At 39.4% G+C, this 25011-nt stretch overlaps 1 protein-coding gene across 2 annotated transcripts in view; it reads right to left on the bottom strand.

Annotated features, from left to right (window-relative positions):
- The window catches only part of Pde3a (phosphodiesterase 3A), a 296863-nt gene that overhangs the window by 42332 nt on the left and 229520 nt on the right, over positions 1–25011 (bottom strand). For both annotated transcript variants that reach the window (XR_005973556.1, XM_041644061.1), the window contains exons 3-8: positions 22050–22301; positions 21520–21674; positions 17481–17605; positions 9399–9618; positions 4888–4973; positions 2046–2200 (exon numbers count right to left, since the gene is read on the bottom strand). Coding sequence is in view for 1 of the 2 variants with exons in the window: in XM_041644061.1 (XP_041499995.1) it covers positions 2046–2200; positions 4888–4973; positions 9399–9618; positions 17481–17605; positions 21520–21674; positions 22050–22301 (993 nt within the window). In the remaining variant the exon portion in view is untranslated. The remainder of the gene's footprint in view (positions 1–2045; positions 2201–4887; positions 4974–9398; positions 9619–17480; positions 17606–21519; positions 21675–22049; positions 22302–25011) is intronic.

Below are 25011 nucleotides of genomic sequence, written 5' to 3'. Positions count from 1 at the left end.
AAACAAAAAGAAGAAAAAGAAGAAGAAGAAGAAGAAGAAGAAGAAGAAGAAGAAGAAAGAAGAAAACATGAGCCCAGAGTAAAGAGGCCAGTACTGAACACAGTTCCACTGACATTTATGTAGCCTGTTACCTGCATGTTCCTCTTTCACACACAGCCCAGCCTAACAGATATTTCTCTCCAATGTTAGCTTTCCTACTTTTGCAGCAATTTGCAAGACTTTAATGAAGATTGGGGGACCTCAGAAAACTCTGATGCTATCTCTAAACTTCCTTTTCTCTATACTTTAGTAAACGTGTCTGAGATGCGAGCCTGACTTATGTTGGATCCTTAACAGAAATGCATGCAGTGGACAAAGATTTTGCCCCTCCCGTTTAATTGCATTTATAGTTGAGCAGTTTCTGAACTGCTTTATTTCTGGAGAATGACAACTGGTATATCTTTCAGTAATGCAATTTTATCATTGAGATCTGCTCTCTACTAAACAACTTGCTCTATGTAAATGCAAAGGCAGTCAGTGTGCTAAGTGTCCAAAATCAGGGCACTCATTTTCCCACCACAAGTATTTTATAAAGTAAAGAGAATAAAACATTGAAAAAATTTGACTAAAAACTAGTTTGAATGTACAAACAGCAAAACATGATTAAAGAAAATGCTAAGGGCAGCAGCTAATGATTATAGACAAGTCAACAACTCCCTACCCTTGATAGCCATGCTTAACCTCATTCAAATGTACACCAATGAGTGTCTTTATACAAGATAAGTCACCATCAAAGGAACTTTTAGAATCAGTACAAACCTGATCGAATACAACAAGAAAAACAATACTTGTTCACTTTCTAATCAAGGGGATATCAAAGATAAAACATAAGATTCCTTAGGAAAAATTAGTCAACCAATCAATTTCTCTTTATAAACTATTAGATATTATATTATCATGTAATATTATTAGTTTATTAATTTTTCTTGTATTTGTTCATGGTTTTCTACTGCATTTTTTTATTTATATGTAAAGATGAATACTTTGGACTGGAGAGATAGTTTTGTCAGTAAAAATCTTGCTATGCAAGCATGGAAAATGAGTTTTATCCATAAAATCTACTTTAAAAAAAACTCAGTGTGATTGATGGAGGTCATTTGTGATGTCAAAACTGGGGACATAGAGAAAGGTGGTCCCTAGGGCTCACTGGCCATCCATCCAAGCCCACTTGTTGAGCTCCAAACCAATGAGAGACCTGTCTCAAAATAAAGCAGATGGAACTTGAATAAAGACATCTAAGGTTGTTGTCTGGGCTTACCATGTGTACTTTCCTGCATGTGCACTTATAGACACACACATACACACACACTCACACCACATACCACATGCAGACTGACATACAGAGATGATGTGGGATGTCCTTCTACATGCTGTGAATATATCTTATTACCATTGGTTAATAAAAAATCTGTTTTGGCCAATAGCCAGGCAGAATAGAGCCAGGTAGAAAAATCCAAGCAGAGAGATGAGAGAAAGAAAGCAGAGTTGGGGAGATACCAGCAGCCACCGGAGAAGGAAGATGTGAGATAGCAATCCACAAGCCTCATGGTAAAATATAAACTAAAAGAATGGGTTAATTTAAATTGTAAGAGCTAGTTAATATTAAGCCTGAACTAATAGGTCAAAAAGTTTGTAATTAATATTAAGCCTCTGAGTAGATATTTGGGAACTGGTAGGTGGGAGAGAAACCTCCAGTTACAAATGGCACTAAATGAGAGGCATGAACTCATGCCCCTGAGATTAAGAGTCAAAGCCTCTACCAACTGAGTTAGGGAGTAAGTTATACATAACATTTATACATTTCACTACCAAATCAGAGAATCATGAAGAAAACAATATTCTCAGAGAGAGGAAGATTATAACAATACACCTGAAGGCTATAGACATATGGATCCAAACTGATGTAACTATATAAATCTAATGACAACAGAATCTCTCTCTAAGTCAGTATCTGCAACAGAAGCAAATTCTCATGGAAATGAATGAGTTTAGTGATGTGGGGCTACCAGAAAGATCATGGTCTGGGAAGTATAGGTGCCACAAGCCGATGCTTTCCTCGGTGGCTCTCTCTGGCATTCGACCTCCTCTTCATTTTGCAAAATGTCACTGCTGTCACTGTTGTTATTGGTCTCATAATCAGAGGTAACTTGGGAAGTGTCATCTGCAATGGAAAGAGAAGAGCCTGTTATAAGAGTCCTGTGAATGGGGAAGGGGACACAAGGAAGTAAATCCTCCTGGACCACATCAGCATATGATGAAATATTTAGGGAGACTGCTTTCATGGATTTATACATCAAAAACATAGAATAAAAGGGAGGGAAAATATAGTTTCAAGGTTTATTTTAGTTTTGACTATGTGTATGCAGCATGTCTGTGTGTGCATGATTTATATGCCCATGGATACCAGATGAAGGTGTTAGATTCCTTGGAACTAGAGTTATAGGCAGCTGCCTGCAAACTACCCAACATGGGTTCTGGGAACATAACTCAGGTTTTCTGGGAGAGTAATATATATTCCTATCTTTTGTACAATCTCTTCAGTCCCCCAAATACATTTATAATCCTATTGAATAGATGGGAATTAAGATATGTGACTTATGTGACAGTCAGTGATCTCTCAATAGTAACTTTCAGATCAATTGTTTGCATTAATTCTATAAGTTTATATCTTTCCTCCTTTATCTTTCTTCTGTTGCCTCCTTTTCTTCTTTATTTTCCTTTCTTTCTTTCTTTCTTTCTTTCTTTCTTTCTTTCTTTCTTTCTGGTAGTCTTTGATCCTGGGATCAAAGCAGGAACTTTACACAATAACATCAAGAACTCTACCACTGAGCTACATCCCCTAATTGGGTTTAAATTTCTGTTTCCTCTATTCTTCCACTTCACTAAGTCAGAGAACAGTTGACTACACGGTAATTAAGAACTTGTGTCATGGGAATGATGCTGCTGACACACCCAGGAGTGAGTGGCCTGCAGAACATGAAGCAATGGCTCATACTTGAGAGTGGACAGATCTTATGTATATGGCCCAGGTCCTTGGGAGTCTGGGCTTTCTCCTTCTTTTCTCTCCTTTACTATCTCTCCTTCCAGTCAGAAATTGTTAGATGAAAATTCAACCAGAAAACACAAGTGTCTAAAGATTATGCTTCTACAGTCTTCAGGAAGAATGAGGCATTTGTAACATTATCCCAGGATCCTCTTTTCTTCCATCTTTCTAACGTAATTGCTTGCCACATAAATTTAGGAACAAAGGACAGAATAAAAACATAGCTGATATTTGCAGCTCCTGTCTATGGAGCAAAGGGAGAAGCTGCAGTGGAGAACACAGTACTATGAGAGTCCAGGAAGGTGGCCTGTGCCCTGTAGGATTGTGGCATTTGAGAGCCCAGGAAGGTGGCCTGTTCAGATTCCCATTCTGTCTGCACTGGGAGACTTAACAAAACATTCTAAGTCTTCAATAAGCTGCACAGTAACCACACAGGTATCTTTCCTTTGACTTCTCCTGGACCTTTGCATATTGCTATATTAGATTTTCATAGAAAAAAAATGTCAACAAATTTTATTTGAGGGTATCTACCAAGAAATGTTGATGGGGACATACAATGATTCGTGGTGGTGCCATGATCTGAAAGTTAACACTTCATAGATGTTTCATTTTCGACATTGTGTGCTCTCAGCACAGTCAAAGTGAGCCATTGAGCTATGTCAACAGGAATAATTATCACAGTAACATCACCAGCAGTAACTACTACAGTGACCCCATATTCCAATGATAAATAAATGAATAAATGATTCTGTGAGCTCAACATGTGTGGCGCCCAAAGAGGCCACAAGAGAGTATCATATTCCTAGAGCTAAAAGTTACACATGACTGTTGAGTCACCAGATGTGGGTGCTGGGAATCACGATCAAGACCTCTGGAAGGGCAATCTATGCCCAAAACTTCCAAATCATCTCTTCACCCCCCTTACATGGTTTACTTGATCTTTGCAGTGATCTTATGCTGTGGGGACTATTGTCGCTCTGCCACTTTGCAAGTGCAGGAACTAAGGTGCAAAAATTTAGATGACACATGAGTGGAGAACAGAAGGAGGGATGGTCCAGGTTACAGCACCTATGCTCTTAACTTCAAGATATTGCCTCAAGGAAAACCATAATATCATGAACAGTGGTACAGTCAGTTATATCTTAGCATTTGGACTTATGATCTCATGAACATTGCTAGAACAGGCAGCCCTATAATGGACAAGGAATCAAAATGAGCCAACATTTATGTACAGCATTTCATGTAACATACAGTGTTATCAATACATTACACAATGGGGGATCTGATTTTAAAATAATGTACATTTTTTTGTGAAAAGTTCAGAAATGATGGGGAGAGTCCATGTTGAAACATTTCTATGAGTTAAATTTAGATAGTGGGTTGAGGATGATTTTTATTTCCTTATTGGTCTTTTTAAGTTTTATATTTAATTTAAATTAGCTGGAGAGATGGTTCAGTGGTTAAGAACATTTGCTGCTATTGTAAAGGAAGTTCAGTTTCTAGCACCCATACCAAGAGGCTCACAATCACCCATAACTCAACTCTAGCTACAAGAATCTGATGCCCAATTCTGGCCTACATGGGTACTACACTCATGTGTATAAACACACACACATACACACACACACACACACAGAGAGACACAGAGACACAAAACACACATATACACATTTCAAAAATCAAAAATGTGAAAATTTACAAATTTGAAAAGAAAAAGCCAGGAATTCAAGTTACAGTTTTGGTCAGGAGAAAATATAAAATAAAATTACTTGAATTTGAGCAACAGAATCTAAAATGTGTATTACCTGCTCTGTTTCGTTTCTGAATGGCTGGGCCACTTCTCTCTGAGGGTCCATCAGGAGGATTCCCTTGTGAATAAGGTCTGCCACAGCTGAGAAATGTAGAGAAAAAAATCAGTACCTCTGTATGTTGTAAAACACTTTTATGCACATAGTATCTCACAAACATCATCCACTCCCTGTCTTTGTCTTTCACTGCTGTACCAAAACCCCTAGACAAGCACTTCAGGGGAAAAAGACTTATGCTGGCTCACAGTTTAGGGATGTCCATCCACCCTCAGGATCTCCACTGGTTTGAAGCAGAACTGAGACAACATATGAGGGCAGTGACAAAGTGTGTCTTACATCATGGCTCACAGAAGGCAAGAGAGAGCCAGGGAGGGGCCAGAATTAAGGAACACTCTTTAAAGCACAACCCTAGAGACTGGCTTCTATATCTAATGAGGCTCCCATACCATGCTTCAAACATCTCCCAACCATTGATTAAGTCAGGGTCATCTAGCTCTAGCTATTTTCCAGGAGCCCCCATGTTTCATATCAAAACCACCACAACAAATACAATAACATTTCATAGCCTTCTACTTTTGTGTCTAGTGAGAACCCACTTTGTATTACAGACAGTTGCTGGTAGGTGGTCTTTTTTTGGTGAGTGAGCTATCAGCAAAAGCATTATAAACTTCATTTTACTCTCCTCTTCCTTCTCCTCGGTCCACATATTTACACTGAAATGCTGCAAAGTTGTTATATTATTTGGAAAAATACTGAAATAACTGCCATCGATCTGTGAAGTAATGCTGAAGGTTCTGGCACATGTCTGGCTATGATTATCTTCCCCAATGGGACACTTTTAGAGCCTCATTGTTCCATTCATTTCTTGGAGTCAGGATACTCAATTTCTAATCATATTTTTAATAAAAGACAGCAAACATTTAAATAGAATGTTGGATATTTATTTTATTTTTTTCCCAAAATAAATTTTTCCAAAGTATTTTCAGTCATCCTTTAAGGCCTTAAGGAAATGAACAAAGGAGGGGGACATTGTGGGAAAAGGTGGGGGACATTGTGGGAAAAGGTGAATGACTATAAACACTGTTGTTTGAACAAAAACTGAGTCAATGCAATCTGTGAACAACCAAGGTGGTGGAAGTTGGCAGAGAAGTGAATGAAGTGAATATACCATGTAGAGGTGGGTATAAAGGAGTATCTGTATGCTTTCTCAACAACTTGACTATTTTTCAAGTCAAAAGGTAATCCCACAAACTCTCCTGAGACCCCAACTAGCCCCTGCTTTATTATTTTGTTTGACTACTTTATGATTACATTTTAATCTTCTATTTTGTGTCTGGGGTCTTCTGCATAATATAAAAAAATCTCAGGAGAACATTTTTGTCTCATGGTGACTTAACACAATGACCCAGAATAAAGGGGGATGAAATTAATATCTAATGTTGAATTTCTAAATGTTTCATCATTTTCTCAACTGTACACACAGTAAAATATTTCTGAGCTACAGTATATCATCATACCAAGTAAATTAATTTTTCAACCCTGAAATATAAACAGAAAAGCATTATATGGGATTTATTTTAATGAGGAAAATCCATCACTTTTCCTTAGTTTATCAAAAGAAAAGAAGAAAAGAAATAAAAAATGCATGCTAACTTATGACCCCAATCTTGTGTGAAAGCTTATCAATGTGAAGGGTTTTCATTGCCTGACAATACCTAAGAGGACTCTTTAAGTTACTAGTTCAAATAAAGTAGTTCCTGTCCAAAAAATAAAAAACCCAAAACAAAAAAATCCCATCTTGTTGCAAAGGCATTACAATGGCCAAGAGACTAGGGTTCAATGCCAAGTCTTTCGAGTTCAGTAAGGGAAACCACAATAGTTAGTCGTGTGTTTCTGGAGCATTCTGTGACTACATGGGTGGCTGCCTTAAAGGGATTATAAAACCTGGTTTGAATTATAGATTTATAAAGCCCAAACAAATAAAATGCACACTACTGGATTTCTAAACATCACTGAACAAGGAGACAGAGAAATCCCCTCGGGTTTTTTCTTCACTCTCATTATTAAAACTCTGTGACATTCTTCCCTCTAAAAACAACCAAGATGATCTTTGTGGGGTGAAGCAGGGCAAGTTGTAGAGCTTTCCTGAACACCCCATGCTTTTCTTTCAGATGATTATTTCTCACAAGTCTTGAGGGAGGGAGAACCCCTTGGAGAAGCTAGAAGCAGATGTTCTTAACCCAAATCACTCTGCTGGACTTTATCCTGGCTCAGGGTACAGAACAAAGAACAATGCTTCCCTCAGCAAGCCTGTTGAATGTCAGATGCCTGAACAATGACAGGGTGTTAACCTAAGGGAATTGGTGATGGGGGTCCAGTGAACTCAGAGAACTCTCAGACATGAAACAGACCAAGAGCTCCTCAAAGCTTCTGGCACAGTGAGTGTGAAGCAGCATGTCTTGGTCTCTGACTGCACAACAGCACTGGGAAGAAGACCGTGTGGATGGAAAGCCAACAGAACTCATTTTTAGTTAGAACACTGGCATGGAGAAAGCTTTAGTACTAGGATAGAATTTTACTCTGATCTTCACCAACAATCAAGGTTGGGTATTTTTTTCCTACATAAACACAGTTATAGAGAGAAAAGAAGTAGACATAAAGATGTTAAAATAAACTATGTTTATTTATCTTAGGGCAGTCAAGTTTTGACAAGGAGCAATCCCTAGGTGTTATGTGTTCAAGTCTTGCTCAGTAGGCTGTGGTGTTTTCTAGAGCTGAGGGAATCCTTTAAAAGCTGGGCCTTATGGGGAAGAACATAGGCCATGAGGGGGGTTCAAATGGATATCAGGCCCCACAATCTCTCTTCTCTCTGCCTTCACTTTCTTCAACAACAAAGTGTCCTCAGTTGGACAGTTCCTGCCCTGGGATTCTGCTTTGCCACAAGCCCCTAAACAACAGGGTCAAGAATCCACCACTGAATGAATCCACTAAAGCTGTAAGTAGAAATAGACCATTCTTTCTTGATCTCAAGTATCCTTCCACAGTGATAATATATGGGGTTTACAGACAAGCTACAAGCAAATGAAACCTGTGAAGCTTAGTATCAGCTGTTAGTTATTAAAGAGAGTATGCTAATAAAAATGAGACACAAGAAAGCTTTGTGCTGCTAATACATTCAAATAGTCATCTTCATTAACTGAAGACAATAACATTTTTTAAGGCATTCTCAGGATTGTGCTTAAAACACTTGCCCTTTTCTACTTAAAAAAATACTTACTACTAGGGAATGGAGAAATGGCCCAATGCTTAAGAGTGCTAGCTGTTCTCCCAGAGGACCTGGGTCTGATTTCCAGCACCCACATGGTAGCTCACAACTATCTGTAACTACAGTCTCAGCCAATCTGTCACGTCCTCTGTCCTCCTAGGATACAGATATACACAGGCAAAATATGCATATACATAAAAATAAGTAAAACCTTAAAAAAAAGTTTTAACACTTTAACGTCAACTATCCAAAAAAAGATATTGCTGGACAACAACAAAAATATGTTTTATCAGTAATTGGAGGTGTTTCCTCTTTATGCATAATGATGGTAAAGAAAAACACATTAAGGTCTTCTTAATCATCCATTGATAATACTTGGTAAATCAGTTTCCCTCCCTTCCTTCTTTCCCTCTTTCCTTTATTTATGAGAAATGGTTTTCTAGGTTATAACCCAGGCTGGATTCAAACTCACTGTGTAGTTCAAGCTGTCTCTGAACTCCCAGCTATCCTTCTGAGCGCTAGGGTTATAAGCTTGCATCCCTAGGATCAGTGTATAATTCTTCTTCATTGTGATGTAAGAAGAGATTCTTTGTCTAATTTCATTCAGGGAACCATTTGAGTCAAGCCATAATGTATTATGTGTTATTAGTTCATTTTGGAAGAGTTAAAATTAAATACTTAAGTTTCAGGTAAAATGTCTTAAAAATCAGTATAAAATAGTCACAGGATAACATGTAAAAACATTCCAATAAAACAATCAATTACATCAAATTTCTTGATGAAAATTTAAATAATATATTTTATTATTTTTATTTCAAAATTTTAAACTTTCAAGTTTATCTACATGTATGTGTCTGTATGTGGTATGTTCACATGAATGCAGGTAACCCTGAAAGGCAGAAGAAGGCATCAGATCCCCAAGAGGTAGGGTTACAGGTGGTTGTCAGCCATCTGATGTGGGTGCTAGGACCCAACTAAGGTTCTCTGTAAGTGTAGCAAGCACTCTTAAGCCTTGAACCACGTCCCCAGCCTACAAAACACACATTTTTATCCATCACCCAACAGTATATATAACCAAATATATACAGCTAATTATTTTGCACTCTCTCCAAAGCTCTGGTCAGACTGAATGGAAAATGAGGTTTCTATTTATAGAGAGCCATGGAAAATCTGAATTGCTATTATAGCCTCAAACATAACATCATACTATCCTGTTCTTCTGTTACCGATACACAGTTCTTACCTGCTACATAAGACAGGTGGAGGCAGGATCTGAGGGGACAGGTCAGGGGCACTTTGGGTGTAAGTTAAGGCCCTGTGAGATCCAGGGCCCCGCTTGGCAGTTATTTCAGGGGATTCTGGAAACTGTGCTGAAGTGACATTGCCAACGGGACTCCGGGCAGGTGACCCCTGAGGAGGCGAGGACGAGGGTGAGGGTACAGGTGAAATTTCAGCAAGGCTACCTGAAAGAGAAATAGAGTAATGCTGACATTCAACAGTGCAGGCATGTGTTTCCTTCCTGTCGTCTTCACCCTATGTACATACAATGAGTAGCCACCAACTTCATGCTCAGCCCCAGATCTGGTCTTATCTTCATGCCAGCATCTGAGACAGGACATGTACCTGGGGTGTCTCCATGACATAAAAGTAGAACCAGTAACTCATCCTGAGGAATTGGTGGCCCACCCACTGAATCCATAGTGGCCTGAAGTAACCCCAGGGCAGGAGGATAATATTTTTTTTCCCATTTTTTTTCGCTCTTGTCACCCTCACTTGGAAATAACACTTAAAAATTTTCTCATGTGTCTGAAAAATTTCCAGCTGGGACACGACTCACTACTTAAAAAAAAAACTTTAAAAAAACTTTTATTTATGTGCATGTGTGTTTGCCACATGAGTTTGTGTACTACATGGTGCAGGAGAATATGGAGGCCAGAAGATGGCACCAGATCCCCTGGAACTGAAGTTCTTTAGATGATTTTGAGTCATCATATGGGCGCTGTGATTCAAACTAACCAGGTTCTCTGTAAGAACAGCAAGTGCTTTTAATCACTGGGCCATTTCTACAGCCTCATTATTGCTTTTAAGTATCATCTACAGCACACAGAAGCAGGCATTGGATGTTTAAAATATGCAAGTGAAAATGATAATTTGGGGGAAGCAATTAGACTTTTTAACTGTTCTCACATTCAGTGAAATAAACATTTCTACGTGAAAATGCACTCTGAGAAAAGTGCGTTTGAAGAGAATATTAAAACATGTGATACATCCTGCACAAATACACAGTAGACCTAAAACTTGAACTTCAAAATTGAGCGTTTGTACCAACCTCCCCATGTTTACAGTTATGCTACAGTGTGAGGTCTGTTTAGAGCACTGGCTTGGATTTCTCTGTAACACAAGGCTAATGCCTTTTGAAGTTGCTTCCTCCCAAATACAGAGAAGACAAAGCGCAAGTAAAATTGGGGGTTGGGGGAGATGAATGAGTTTCAAGTCATTCACAGGTCTCTGCTCATCCCCTCTCAGGGGAAACTGCTAGCCCTGGGCATCACATCCATAGTTAGTGTGTGTAGGTAACAGGCTGTTTCAAGGTGCCCTTGTGTCCAAAATTTAGTTAATCAAGTTTGACTTTTCCCCATGAAAGTTTTCTGCTTCATGAAGTAGACTACCATAGATTGTAGAAGGGTCTTCTTGGCTTCCTTTTGATGCTTTTGTTAGGTTCCTGAGATGAGAGGAATTTGCATCTTCAGCATGGTGGACAGCCCCCCTACCAAGCCCCTGTAGTCTATTTCTGTGTTGCTTCCTGACCAGCAGAACAATCAGAACAATCCCTCACACTTGTACTTAACAAACGAAACTACCTTGACCCAGAGAGAGTAACTAAACATGTTGCCAGGGTTAGGAAGAGCTAGTAAGAGTGGGAACATGGAGGCAAGGTAGGAGCTGGTCTGATTGGTTTTTTTTTTAATTAAATTATTTATTTTATATCCTGATAACAGTTTCCCCTCGCTCCACTCCCCCCATTACCTCCCCAGCTCCCCTTTGTCTCACCTCCCATCCACTCCTCCTCAGATTCTGTTCAGGAAAAGTCAAGTCTCCCATGGATACCCACAAAACATAGCATATCAAATTGCAGAAAGACTAAACACATCCCATGTATTAATGTTGGGAAAGGCAACCCAATATGAGGAATAGAGTCCCAAAAGCCAACAACAACAACAACAAAAAAAAATGGTTCTATCGTAGGTCTCTGAGCCAGGACTCTGATTCGGCTTTAAAGACACCTGACAAAGGCTTAACAGCTGTGCTTTAAAACATGAGCCTAAACATCAGCATTGCTGTAGACACTGGCTCCAACATTTTGACGGCACATTATGAGATTTGGGGATACCTTTATACTATTTTTGTTTCTTTAACCTTTTGGGGTATACATGTTCATGTCTGTACATGAGCATATGAAGGTTTGGGGGCAAATATGCACTGCACTGTCTTCATCAATGCTTTTCATCTTGAATTTGGGGACAGAGTCTCTCAGTGAACCTGGAGCTCACTGATACTTCTAGACTGTCTCTTCCTCCACAGTGCTGGGATGTCAGGCTTGCCTCAGTTTATCTTGAGTCAAGCACTTTACCAACCCCAACCCCATTTAAAGTCTTTTTTTTTTTTAACCAGACCATTAGTTCAAAACCCTCTGGGAAACTTCTCCATTTCTATCTAGACACAAATGTATTTTTCGAGGGCAATTTATGAGAAGACTGATTTTGTTTCAGTAGCTGGGAGTTGTTAGCTGTAGGGACATGGGGGTTCATTGTTAAATACACATTTTAAAATCCACACAGCCATTAGGGTTCTGGGAACTCAGCGATTAACTAAATTTAAAATAACAAGCAGACTTGGAGGCTCCTGGGACGAACTGTTAAAAGAATGTGCAGCAGGAAGCTGAGACTTAGGGGGCGGGGTGGTGGAGGAGGAGACTCCAGATAGATGGAGAGATGAGTGACCAAACACAGGCAGTGTTTCTTAATGCTTGACTGGGGAGGACTTCAGATTCCTGAGTGTTGTGGATTTGGGAATACTAACACCAGCCTCAATAGTTGAGCATCTCTAATGCAAATCTGGCAACTCAGGATGTTCCAACTTAGATTCCGGATTAGGATTTCTCAGTCTGTAATCATTAAATACCATTTTACTTTAGAAAGGAGGAAATAAAGTATTGTAGGTATAGAAAAGGGATTTCCTCAGGAAAATTAGAAATAACCTTCTTTGCAAGATAGAAATAAAGATGGAAAAGAAGGAAGGAATTATAAGATTCTTTAAGGGCCTTCAATCTAAAGTTTAGAAGGAAGATATCTAATTTAGCATTTACACACACACACACACACACACACACACACAAACTGAATGAGGTAAACCTGCATACTTTTTATATATTTATCTTCATTTTTTAATTGAGTAATTTTAAGAGACTCCAGGAATAAGACACAGATCGTGAAATACAAGTCCCATAACAATTTAAATTATCTTGATATGAAACACTTAAAATATTGATAGGCAACAAATAAATAATATAACTTTTAAAGAGTCTAAAATTCTGATTTATTTGAGTAACCTAGCCTTTGCCTCCTTGTACGCTTGTTCCTAAGAGCCTGAGAAAATGTGCTTCACGGCACAGAGGCGACCAAAGGGAGGAATAGTGCCCAGGAATTCTTTAAGGAAACCCATTTGCTTTTCATTGTAAAATCTCCCAGTTTAACTTTAATTGAGCATGAAAGAAACTAGGCTGAAGAGATAATTCAGCAGCTAATAGCATTCACTTTTCTTTTGGGGACCTAATTTAAGTTCCTAGCACCTATATCAGGAGGCTCCCAAGCAGCAGTATCTGCCATTCTGGAGGATCTGGCATTCTCTTCTGGCCTCTTCGGGGACCTGCATACAGGTGTACATATACACACAAACACATGAACACACATGTACATAAACAGAAACTAAATAAATCTTTTAAAAGAAAGAAACCATCTTTTCTGACAAATTCATGCCTCTGTACCAATGTTTTAGTAAGAACAATACAGGGCTGGAGAGATGGCTCAGAGGTTAAGAGCATTGCATGCTCTTCCAAAGGTCCTGAGTTCAATTCCCAGCAACCACATGGTGGCTCATAACCATCTGGCCTGCAGGCATACACACAGACAGAATATTGTATACATAATAAATAAGTAAGAACAATACAAAAGAAAAAACTCACCATCATATAAAGATTTTTTAAGTCTAGCTTAGGGATGTAAGACATCTGGATTCACCACAAAAGAAAGCCCAGACTTACAAGACCCTAGCCGAGGATTACTACATAAGCAGCAATTATGAATCAGAAGAATTTGGAAGCTGAATGATATAACAGTAGTTCCCCATTTTTAGTGACTCATACTAGAAGGCCAAGATTTAACATTCGAATCAGGAGCTCTAGAGATGCTCAGGGGTTAAGAGTGTGGCTGCTCTTCTGTGGGACCCAGGTTAGGTCCTAGCACCCACATGGCAGCTCACAATGAACTGTAACTCTAGTTCAAGGGTGTCTGATGATCTTTACTGACCTTTGCTGACACTGCACACATATGGTGCACATACATACATACAAACACTCATATAAGTAAAAAATGCCAGTTATACTTAACTCTCCCGTTGTTATGCTTTCATCAGAGGACTCCTGTGTGATCTGATCCATGTATTTTTTTTTTAGTTGTTGGTAAAGATTACTTATGTTTCAGTCATTTCAAAGGAATGCTGACTGAGGGAGCTGGGAACATACTTCTCACTTGGTTTGTGAAAAGAACAGATTCCATACGTCTGATTTGTACAAAGAACATATCTTTCCTCCACTCTGGACTCCGATAATTCATCCTCAGTGTGCTGACCCATGGGCACCTCGAGGGTCAGGGCTCTTACATTCCTCCTCACACCTCCTGGGATCCCATATCCTTACCCTCTTCCATACAAAAGATCTTCCCCAGCCTCTTCATTCATGGTTTATTGAAAAGTAGTTGGGAAAGAAATAAATTGCATCAAACACAGTTGGGTACTTGCTTAGCTGGGGCAGCCAAAGTCCATGACATCAATGCAAGGACAATAGGGTTTCAAAACTGAGGTGGAGGCTTGTGGAACACATGTGATACTGCTCCTTGGTAGAAAGAGACCATTGTGGGCAGAAAGGGGGAGGTGGTAGAAAGAGAGAGAGAAGAAACTAAATTGGGCAGTGGTGATGCACGCCTTTAATCCCAGCACTTGGGGGGGGGGCAGAGGCAGGCGGATCTCTGAGTTCAGTGCCCTCTTGGTCTGCATAGTGAATTCCCCAACAGGTAAGGCTACACATTGAAAATCTATCTCAAAACAAAAAAAAAATTAAATTAAATAAAAACAAAACGTTAAGATAGAAGAAAGGGATGAGCAATCAGAACTAAATGTATGAAAATGCTATGAACAAACCTGCTGCTTGGTGTTAATCAAATCAAATGAAAACATACAAAACCAGAAGAACCTAACCGACCAGGGAGAACGGGAATCTAGGTTCATCTGATTCTTAATACATTTCTATATATTGGCAGAATTGTTAGTGCTTGATTTGCATTTGGATATTTATGGATGAATATATACGGATGTTACAAAATCCTTTTTCTGTGATGATAGCAACCTAAGTGCACCTCAATACAAAGTTCCTTCCAAATAATTACTACAGGAAGACATCAAGCCCTTGCCGACAGCAGTGACAGACTGTCACACTTGGGACTGATTTTTACCATTGCCCCTTGGGGCATGCTGAGTGGATGTTTTTCTTGAGTTTTGTTAGACAGTAAGACACAGGGAGTAAGATGCAGGGGCATGTCAGCCACAAAATGTAGATTAAAAGCGATTTGACTTTAAATTACATGTATGTGAGTCTGTTTGTGTGCATGACATGCATGTGGCATGTGTGCACAGGTGCATCCAGAGGACAAAAGAGGGCATTGGATTCTTTGAAGCTGGAGTTACAGGTGACTGGTAGCCACTTTCTATGCCTCTGGGAACATAATTCCTATCCAGCTTTGGAGAGCTTTGTCTTTTCAGGTCTTCAGGTTTGGCAATGGATATGCTGAGCCATGTTGCAGGACCAATTTTTAGCTTTTTTAATCTAACCAGTTAGGCTATTTAATAATTGTAATTTTGGTCACTCAACTGAGAGACCACATGCTTTCATTACCTTGTACCCAGCCACATTACTCTAATTCCAAACCATATCAATTAATTGGTCTTGATTCTTTATTCTTTTTTACTCTGAAAACAAGAAGATAAAAGGAAGGGCCAAAGATGAATTCTAGGCCTCAGACAAGTTATTTCACTTTTCTATCTCTTGATTTCCTCCTTTGAGCTCTTTTGTTCATCAATAACAACAGCACTAAAAGGTCACAGAGAAAATAAACATTTCTTTTTTGTGCTTTTGATGTGTGTTGGTGTTTATGCCTGTGGTATATGTGTGTGTATGTGTTGTGTATGTAGTATGTGTGTGGTATGTGTATATATATATACACATATATATACATATATATACAAATATATATATATATTTGTGGTGTTGTATGGTGATATGTGTGTTCATGGACAGTGTATTTGCACATATGTGTGTTGATTTCCTTGCTCCTCGTGCATATTCATGAGGAGGCCAAGAGAGGGTGTGTATTTGTGTTTGTCTCATGGCATCTCAGCTAATCAACAGTCTCCATCATCTTGCAGTGTCTTGTCCTAGTAAGCTTCAAGTTTATTTCTTAGTTCACCAATGATGTTCACTTTACAAAGCTTAACAAACCTCTCCATAACTCAAAGGACCATAATATGTGCAGGAGAGTCAGACTGTCTTTAAAGGTTTCTTTCAAACAAACATATTGGTTTGAAATAAATGTTTCTTTCAATACAAATAAACGAACTCTGGGAGAATGTATATTTCTACACTGAGCAGTAGAGATTTTAAGCAGATTGAGTGATGGTTTTAAGAGGGGGTACCAAGCGGGAAGTGAATAAACAGAAGCAGATGAGCAACCAGGAGTCCTTCCCTAAGTCCTATCTATGTCTTAATGCCATGTTTGCCTTTCAAGGCATGTCCTAGAATATCAGTGGAATGTGGGCAACTTTCAAATGGTTCACATATTAATGTCACCATTTTAAGGATGTTTGGTCTGCCTCTGCCTGTTATATGCCAATTTATAATAAACCTATCTTTGCATCCTTAAGAATAGATAGAAAAGATGAGAAGAAAGGGGGAGGGAGGGAGATAATGAAGAAGAGAGGGAGGGAAGCCAGCAGGAAGAGAACTATCAAGGGGGAGGAAGGAAAAAAAACCAAAAGAATAAGGGAGGAGGAGGGAAGTCGGGGAAGAGGGAGGAAGGGAGAGAAGGAAAGATTTCAAGGTCAATGCAGAGATGCAGATTGGAGGAATTAGGTTCCCAGAAGACGGCCAGAGTAGGTGAACCACAATCCTGACAGCCTTTCCCCATCAAAGCTCAATCTACTGCCTGTTGGCACAGAGAAGGCTACAAATCTGAGCAGAGGACCCAGCTACCACAGAGGCTGCCAGCAGAGCTTTTAGTAATGTCATGGGGGTGATGACATGGATCTTGGAGCTCACAGCTGCCATGGCAGCCAGATTTGCATGTCCAATAACACAGTGAGAGAAGAGGGTTCTCCTTGAGCCAAGACTCAAATTCTTAAGCCGCTGAAGACAGAAGGTTCAGAAATTGAAGCAGAAAGTAACTGAAAACCCCAAGAAGAATTTCTACAATGCCATGAAACAAACATTCACTGTTTGTACTTCTTTAGAGGAAGAGGTCAGAGGAGCAGCCAAGGCCCTCGTGTGGATTCTGAAAGGGAAACTCAGAGACAAATGTAATAAAGTGGTGTGCAAAAGCCGCAAGTGTATGTGTGTGCGTGTGTGTGTGTACGCACATACATGCCGTGTCTAGGGACGGCAGAAGTGGGATCCCCTGGAGGCTAGAGTTAAGGTGGTTTCCTGACATGAGTACAGGGAAGCAAACTCCCATCCTCTGCAAAAGCAGAGAGCCCTCTTAACCACTCTCCAGTTCCAAGGCCATGAACACTCGATCCTCCTGCATCAGTCTTCTGAATGCTGGAAACATAATTGTATCTCAGCAAAACCAATTTACAGATCCCAGCATGAACTTGAACTTAGATTAAGCGAGGTGAATCTTCCAATTCCTTCCACTTTCCCAACTAAAATCTTATTATTCATTTTAATGCCATAGTTCATTACCACAATGTACATGTAGAAAATGGAGTGTGCATTGCTTACCTGGCCTGGTTTGATTTTTAGCTTTTACATGGTTAGCTGCAGAGATGGCATAGGATGAAGTGAAGGATCTGCTCTTGGTGAGAGTCGTTGATACTGGGGCATTCCAAGAGTCGGGATTCAGAGCACTACAATGACAGCAATTAAAGACCACAGGGAGATTAGACATCCATTGCTGAGCACATCTCGCCACAACCCAGCCACCACCTCTGCAACAGATACATTAATCTGAGTATTTGTTCTCAAATTTCTGCCAGAATCACTTAACTTGCAAATGATAGATTAAGCTAAGTCCAGCCTCCATTGCAGTTGTGTATCTATTCGTCTCTCATCAAACAGAGAGCAAAGATGGCGTTTCCAATCTATCCAATGCATAAAAACACCACACATCCTCCTACAGGTGTAGTCATGTCCTTACGGATTTTTCAAAAATTATCTAGAAGATTCATTGACTGTGATACAACTGTCCTTTTAGGAGCAGAGAGAGACATAATGTATATTTAGGTGCTCTATGTTATACAATATTGTTGGTGACTAGACACTCCATAAGTAGCATTTGATCAAGCCATTAAATAACAATGTCTTGCTGCAGTACTTCCTTATCAGGTTGAGCACGAGAAGCAGATCTATAGACTGTCATTTCTCTGTCAGCAACTCAGCATTGACTCAGAAAACAAACAAACTAACAAACAAACAAAAATGTGTTAGCAGCAGCCTATAACAGTGTCCTAAGATTTCTTTCTACTGGTGATACCTTGGAAAGAATGTGCTGACCTAGTCACACCCCATTGAAACATATTCATGATGGACATGGTACAAACATGCTGATCACATTATGAGGAGAAAGGCTACAGGTTCTCTTTACCTAGGCAATGTGTTTATCAACAGAGACTTGGTTCATCAAGTTGCTTCCTGTAAACAAATCTGGAATCAATAAATCCTCAGAGGATTAGGCACAGAGAAGGTAATAGAAGCCATGTAATTAATGGCATAGGATTCCTGGAGGTCTTCCACACCAAAATTTCTCTTTACATACTGCCTCAAACCTTACATGTGGAAACAGAAACATTATCCACCCTAATTTGGGAGAGAACAGAATCCAGGAAGTTGCGCAGACAACCTTGGATGGCTCCCAGTGAAAAGTGCTTGGTCTGTGTTTTACCAACACCTGTGAGTTCTTTCATGCACCAGTAAATTTGGTCAAGGTTAAAAATCTAAAATTTGCAGATTGAGCAGGATGTGTCTGATCTGTCTGGGTGGCAAACTGTAAATAATCCTAAAATTGATAGAATTATGAATCATGGATGTATAGAGCTTTTCATGTAAGATGTATAGTTAATGAGGGATAATTTAGAGGTGGCCCTGAAGAACAAGGATTCTGCTTCTCCCATCAGACACCAAATGTCCATAACTCTAGCAAAGGATGGGACTTCATGAGTCCCTTCCCTACGAGATATTTCTTCAATGGTTATATTTTAAAAGCCCCCCTTTTTGCTTACTTTTCAATAACAACTCTACCACATACATGACAAAAGAGACATTTGAAGGGAAAAATGAACTTTTGCAATTGTCAAGAACATTTGAAGACTACAAAATGCTTGTCTCAAGGCATCTTTAAAAATTTCATATTTAGCTTTTCACAAATGTTTGAAATTTTGTGAATGAGATTGAAAAAAATCTTTGTATATTAGATAGTCAATGATTTCTTTGTGGTATTAGTCTCTGTTCACCCATTCTGCTTGCCTGAGTAACTGCTAAAATTAACTAGGAAAAGATTATGTAATTTATATTGTCTATCATTTCATTTCTTTGACTATTATATTAGTGGTAAATTATTACTCATCCAGGCAGACTTTTTGAAGAACTCAACATCATTCAACATTTTAAAAAGATAACTTATTGAGGCTCAGTCAAAAACTGCCTACCTGTGTTCTTTTACATCCAATACACATTTAAATGGGGATTTTCAGAGATGGCTCAGTGGTTATGAGCACTGGCTGCTCTTGAGGGGATCCTGGTTCAATTTCCAGCATCAACATGGCAGCTCATAAGCATACCCAGGTTACTTCCAGAGGATCAAATACCCTCTTCTGACTTCCCAAGGTACTATCCATATGTAGTATATATATAAATGCATGCAGGTAAAATCACAAAAAAATTAAAAAATACTTCAAAAGAAGTGTTTTTAAAAAATAATTAAAATGTGTTTATTTTTAAAAGTTTATAAAATAGAATGCAATAGAGTCAAAATTAATATCCTACTTACATCTACCCTACTTTAACCTGCTATATATTAGTCTATCATATTATACTATGAATAAAAACACCATAAATTAATAATGAACAGGTAAGAACTGAGATTCAGGGCTGCTCCAGGACAATAAGTAGAGAATTGCCAGTCATTCAAGAAAGACAAAGAAGTCGGGTGGTGGCGCATGCCTTTAATCCCAGCACTCGGGAGGCAGAGGCAGATGGATCTCTGGGAGTTCGAGGCCAGTCTGGTCTACAAGAGCTAGTTCCAGGATGGGCACCAAAGCTACAGAGAAACCCTGTCTCGAAAAACCAAAAAAAAAAAAAAAAAAAAAAAAAAAGAGAGAGAGAGAGAGAGAGAGAGAGAGAAAGACAAAGAAGCAATAGATATGTCTGGAGCAGGGCCAAGGAAAAGAAGTAGCTTAAAGGAAAAACTAGGGAGACATTCAAGCAACCAGTCAGTTTAACAAAGCCATCACAGGGTGAAATTCATACAGTGTTCCCAGTGATACTCTGATCCTCTCAGCTGTGGTCTGGGAGGGTGACTATGCAGTCCCTGGCCAGAGCAGCTCTTCAGGAGCCCATTGGTAGAGCGTTTACTGGATTTCAAAGCACAGGGCTCAAGTAGATTAGACACAGAAACCTAAGGGTGAAGGTGGCCCGGTTGCTGGTGAAGACGCATGAACAGGTTCAGTCACTGTTCTCTATGTGTGGGAGAGAAGAACTTCACTACATGACAAGGAAGTCTGTCCTACCCAAGTCCCAGGATTTGGGGAGCTGCTCTTCCCACGCTCAGCTTGCCACCTTGTTGTCATGAAGAGGAAACTATTTCAGGCATAACTATTAAATATTTACATGCAGACATGGATATTTTCAGTCATTTGGTCAATATAAGCTGCTATGAATATTCCATAGTTCTGGAATTATAGGGTAAAAATTATTATAATTGCTGATGTCATATAAAGTGTTCTAATTTTCTTCCAAGTTGTAAAACAAAGACAAAGTAGCTCTCTTTAAAAGCACATTTTTTAGTAGTGTTTTCTTACAGATTCATTTAAGATTCCAATGTTCCGTTTCTTTAGCCTTTTTCATTTTGGCCTTTCAGTCACTAATAGCATTTGGAGCTTAGACTTCCCACAAGGGTCATGTGTTAAAGGCTGAGTCTGCAGCTTCAGAGAATGGACCTTGAAAGGTAATTAGGCCAGTGGGGTTGATCCTTTGTAGGGCATATTAGGATGTGAGCCTTCCTCTTCTGTCCTGTTTTTCTCCCTTCTGTCTGTCCTGGCAGCATCAATGTGTCCAGGCTCCTCTGTCCTAGTGGATTATGACTCTAAAGTCCCAAAGCAAAATCTGAGAGACCACAAGTGGGAAGCACTGAAATAATCCTTAATCTATATTAGGCACTTGGTCAGTGATGGAAAGTGGACTTACACATAAAATTTTAATTTAATATACTGTTAATATACTACATAAAATGCAAAACTCAGAGTATGGCTCAGGGTAAGAGAATTTGCCCAGGAAACATGCATGCATATGTGAATGGACACACACACACATGTATACACATACACACATACATGTTCATACATACACACAGACATGCACACAAGGAACAGATACATACATATGAGCACATATATACAAATATATAAATGCACACATATACATACTAAGTACATATATACATATTTACAGTAACTCTGGCTGGGCTCTCTCCTCTTGGACTCTACAATTCCTTTTCAGCAAGTAACTCCTCTGAGTAAACATAGAGCCTGCAGGAATGGAATCTAACCTGGGCACAGGTGCTTCATGAGGCTTTATGCTGGCACTGCGGTCTCTCCGCACTGGTGCAGGTTCCAGGGTGGGCAGACCTGTGGCAGAGGTGGTGGTTGTCCAAGTCGACGAGACTCTTCTCAGCAAGCCTGGGGGCAAACTTCTTCTCAGGCGCTGGAAGGAATATTCACTTTATCACAACCATATTGTAGACCATTAGTTTTTATGTAAAACAATGAAAAGAAGCAAGGCAAATGGGAACTGTTGACAAAACAGTACAGGTAGACTTTCTTCTATTACTATCCTGGAATGGAAAGAGAGACACAGGAATTGAAATGAGGAAGGCAGCGAGCAGCAAGTCAAGCCTGGTGTTCACTGGGAAGTCTCAGGAGGTGAGGGACAGAAGCAAACTGGGCTACACAGCCACTACTCGGTCCCCAGGTCTACACAGGAAAGTGCTGCCTGCCACAGTTCTCAGAAATGGCAGGAAGGAAACCTTGGAGACTATGGAAAGATGAGCTCAAACCAAACTCTTCAGACCACACCTACCTTGGGAATGGCCAGTTTGTCTTTCTCCAAGCCCTCTTCAGAATCAGAGCATGTATTCTCGTTGAAAGTTACAGTGGGGTTCACTCTGGGCTTGTGAATGGCTTGGAAGGTGAGCTGGGTGCTAAGCAGGTTGCTTACAGCCCTCAGGGATGTACACACATTCGGAGGCAGGGAAGGGTCTGCAAGGAGGTCGGTAATGAGGCCATGGGCCTCACCCATCACGGCAATATCCACGGTGATGCTGGTTCCTGACTGAGACACAAGAACAGGAGATCAGGGATGGTGAAAGTGTGGAGGTGAAGTGAGCTAATACAGGCTTCCTGGCTGCAAAAGGAATAGTTGTCAAGGATGGTGGACACATTCATAAACTTGATATTCAGGCAGCTGAGGCAAGGGAATCATGAATTCTAGGGACAACCTGGGCTATGTAGTGAGACGCTGTCTTACCTCTGCATCCCATTAGACATCAAAAGCAAGGAAATTGAGCTAAACATTTCAAAATAGTAAATTTCAAGTCACATTGCTGTTTTGATACTCAGTTAAAATTTGCCATGGTTGTTTTTGTGGGTCCAGACTTCCAAAAAAAAAGTTACACCTTTAGAAAATATATATTGACCCATAAGAATCACAGATAGAGATCTGAGAGATATCTCAGTGTTTGGGAGCATGTACTGCTCTTAACAGAGTGCCCACATGATAGCCCCAAAACACCTGTTACGCTGTTCTATTTGGTCTGGTGCCATCCTCTGACCTCTTACGAAACTTCAAGCAGGTGATATATATCAGTGATTCTCAACCTTCCCAATGCTGCAACCATTAATACAGTTCCTCATGTTGTGGTGACCCCCCCAAAAAGAAAATTATTATCATTGCTACTTCACAACTGTAAGCCTGCTATTGTTATGAATTATAATGTAAATATCTGCTATGCAGGATATCTGATGGGGTCATGGCACATACTGAGAATCACTTGTGCACCTATAGCTATGTAGGCAAAACATTCACACACATCACAAGAAAACAAAAATAAATAAATACTTTAAGAACCATTTCAAACAGTTATGCATGTGATCTATTAATAGATTGCATATTGTATAATATTCAAATCAGGGTCAGCACATCTTGCCCCTAGAATGTTCATCATTATTCTGCATTGAAAATATTCGAAGGTCTTTCTTCCAGCTTGTTAAGACTCACAGGATATTATCCTCACCTATAGTTATTCCACTGTGCAGCAGCAAGTGGCAGCTTCCTTCTCTGTCTGAGGCACATTTTTCAATGTTCGAGTTTGAGGACTAAAACACTTGGGCTGCCTCTTACGACTACAGCACTTGCCTAGCCCTGGGTTTCATGCCAGTATCATTACCGTCCCATGTCATTAAAACAAAATATTTAAAAGGCAGAAAGTTTGAGGGAAAAAGAGAACCATCAAGCAGTCCTCATGAAGAGTTCTTTATTATCAGTGGAAAATTTCATCTTGAAAGTACCATTAACAAATAAGAGAGATTAGCCTATAACATTCTTTTCTTGTTGTATGTATGTCTTGATTTTAAGTCAAGAAAATGAATGTCTGACATCCCAGACAGGAGGCAGGAGTTTAAGGCCACTAAAAAATTTTTTAGTCAGTTTAAGGCAAGCCTGCATTATGTGAAGTGGCCCTTGTCTTAAAAACAAAGAAATAAACCAAAACAAAATAAACTATTTTCTTCTCTAATCATTAAAATGTAAAATAATTGAACAAAATCACCTATTATTACCAAACTTTGCTAGACTTATGAAAAATATCTAGGACCAAGTATTTACAAATGAATGTGAAAATTGAAGTGTGCTGTTAGTAGCTTTAGGATAATTACACATGTCGTACAGATATACGATATTTATGACAACATTCATAAAAGTAGCACCAAATAGGGCTAGGACCTACTTTAGCAATACGTATTATCGCGTTCATCTCATATACTTGTAGAAAAATCAGCCAGGGCATTTCTGTGCAATGGAAATTATTCTCTCCACCTATACTTTTCGGATACATTAATAAGACATGATAGCTTGAATGAGAAATGTCCTCCACAAGTTCAGACTCCTAAACACTTGGTCCCCAGTTGGTGACTCTGTCTGGAGATATGCGGGGAGGACATTACTCGGGGCAGACTTTGAGCAGTCATAGCCTTGTGTCCCTCTTCCCTTCTGCTCTCTCTGCTTCATGCTGGCAGGTTAGGATGCCACCATGCCTCATCTGGCATGATAGATTCACACAGCTCTGAAGACATGAGCTAAAATAAACTCTTTCTTTGATTAGTTGCTTACTTACATGATGTTTTGTCACAGAGACAGGAAAGCAAATGACACACATGCCCTAAAACACTGTACTGCTTCCATGAAAATTTGAAATTGAACTTTAACGGACAAAATTTTAAGACATTTTGAAAATGAAAAAAAATCTCTCTCTCTCTCTCTCTCTCTCTCTCTCTCTCTCAAAAAAAAAAAAAAAAAGAAACACAACAGGTCCACTCATAATTAGGTTATATTTTTTAAAAAAATATATAATTGATAGACTATCTAATAGCTTTATCTAAGTTTCTACTTTTATATCTTAAATATTTTCATTGCATTTATTTATGTGTATGTCTATGTCCATGTATGTATTAAGCGTTGTGTGTGTGCTGTGTGTGGCATGTGGTGTGGGTGTGTATATGTGTGTGTGTACAAGTGTGTGGGGTATATATGTGTGTCAGTATGTGCATGTGTATGGTGAGCATGTGTGTATACGTATGTATATACACATAGGTGCCATGACACAAATGGGAGAGTACCAGAGAGCAGTATCCTGGAATCAGTTCTCTCCTATCATGTGAGTGGCAGGGATCAAACTCTGATTCTCAAGCAAGTACCTTTATACAGTGAGCTCTCTTGCCAGTCCCTATTTGTTTATTTCGAATACAACTTTTTAAAAACACAAGCC

The sequence above is a fragment of the Microtus oregoni genome, unplaced genomic scaffold, assembly GCF_018167655.1.
Source record: "Microtus oregoni isolate MIOR12 unplaced genomic scaffold, Mior012 000002F_ref0000024, whole genome shotgun sequence".
NCBI lineage: Eukaryota > Metazoa > Chordata > Mammalia > Rodentia > Cricetidae > Microtus > Microtus oregoni.
This window is presented reverse-complemented; position numbering and strand designations above follow the sequence as displayed.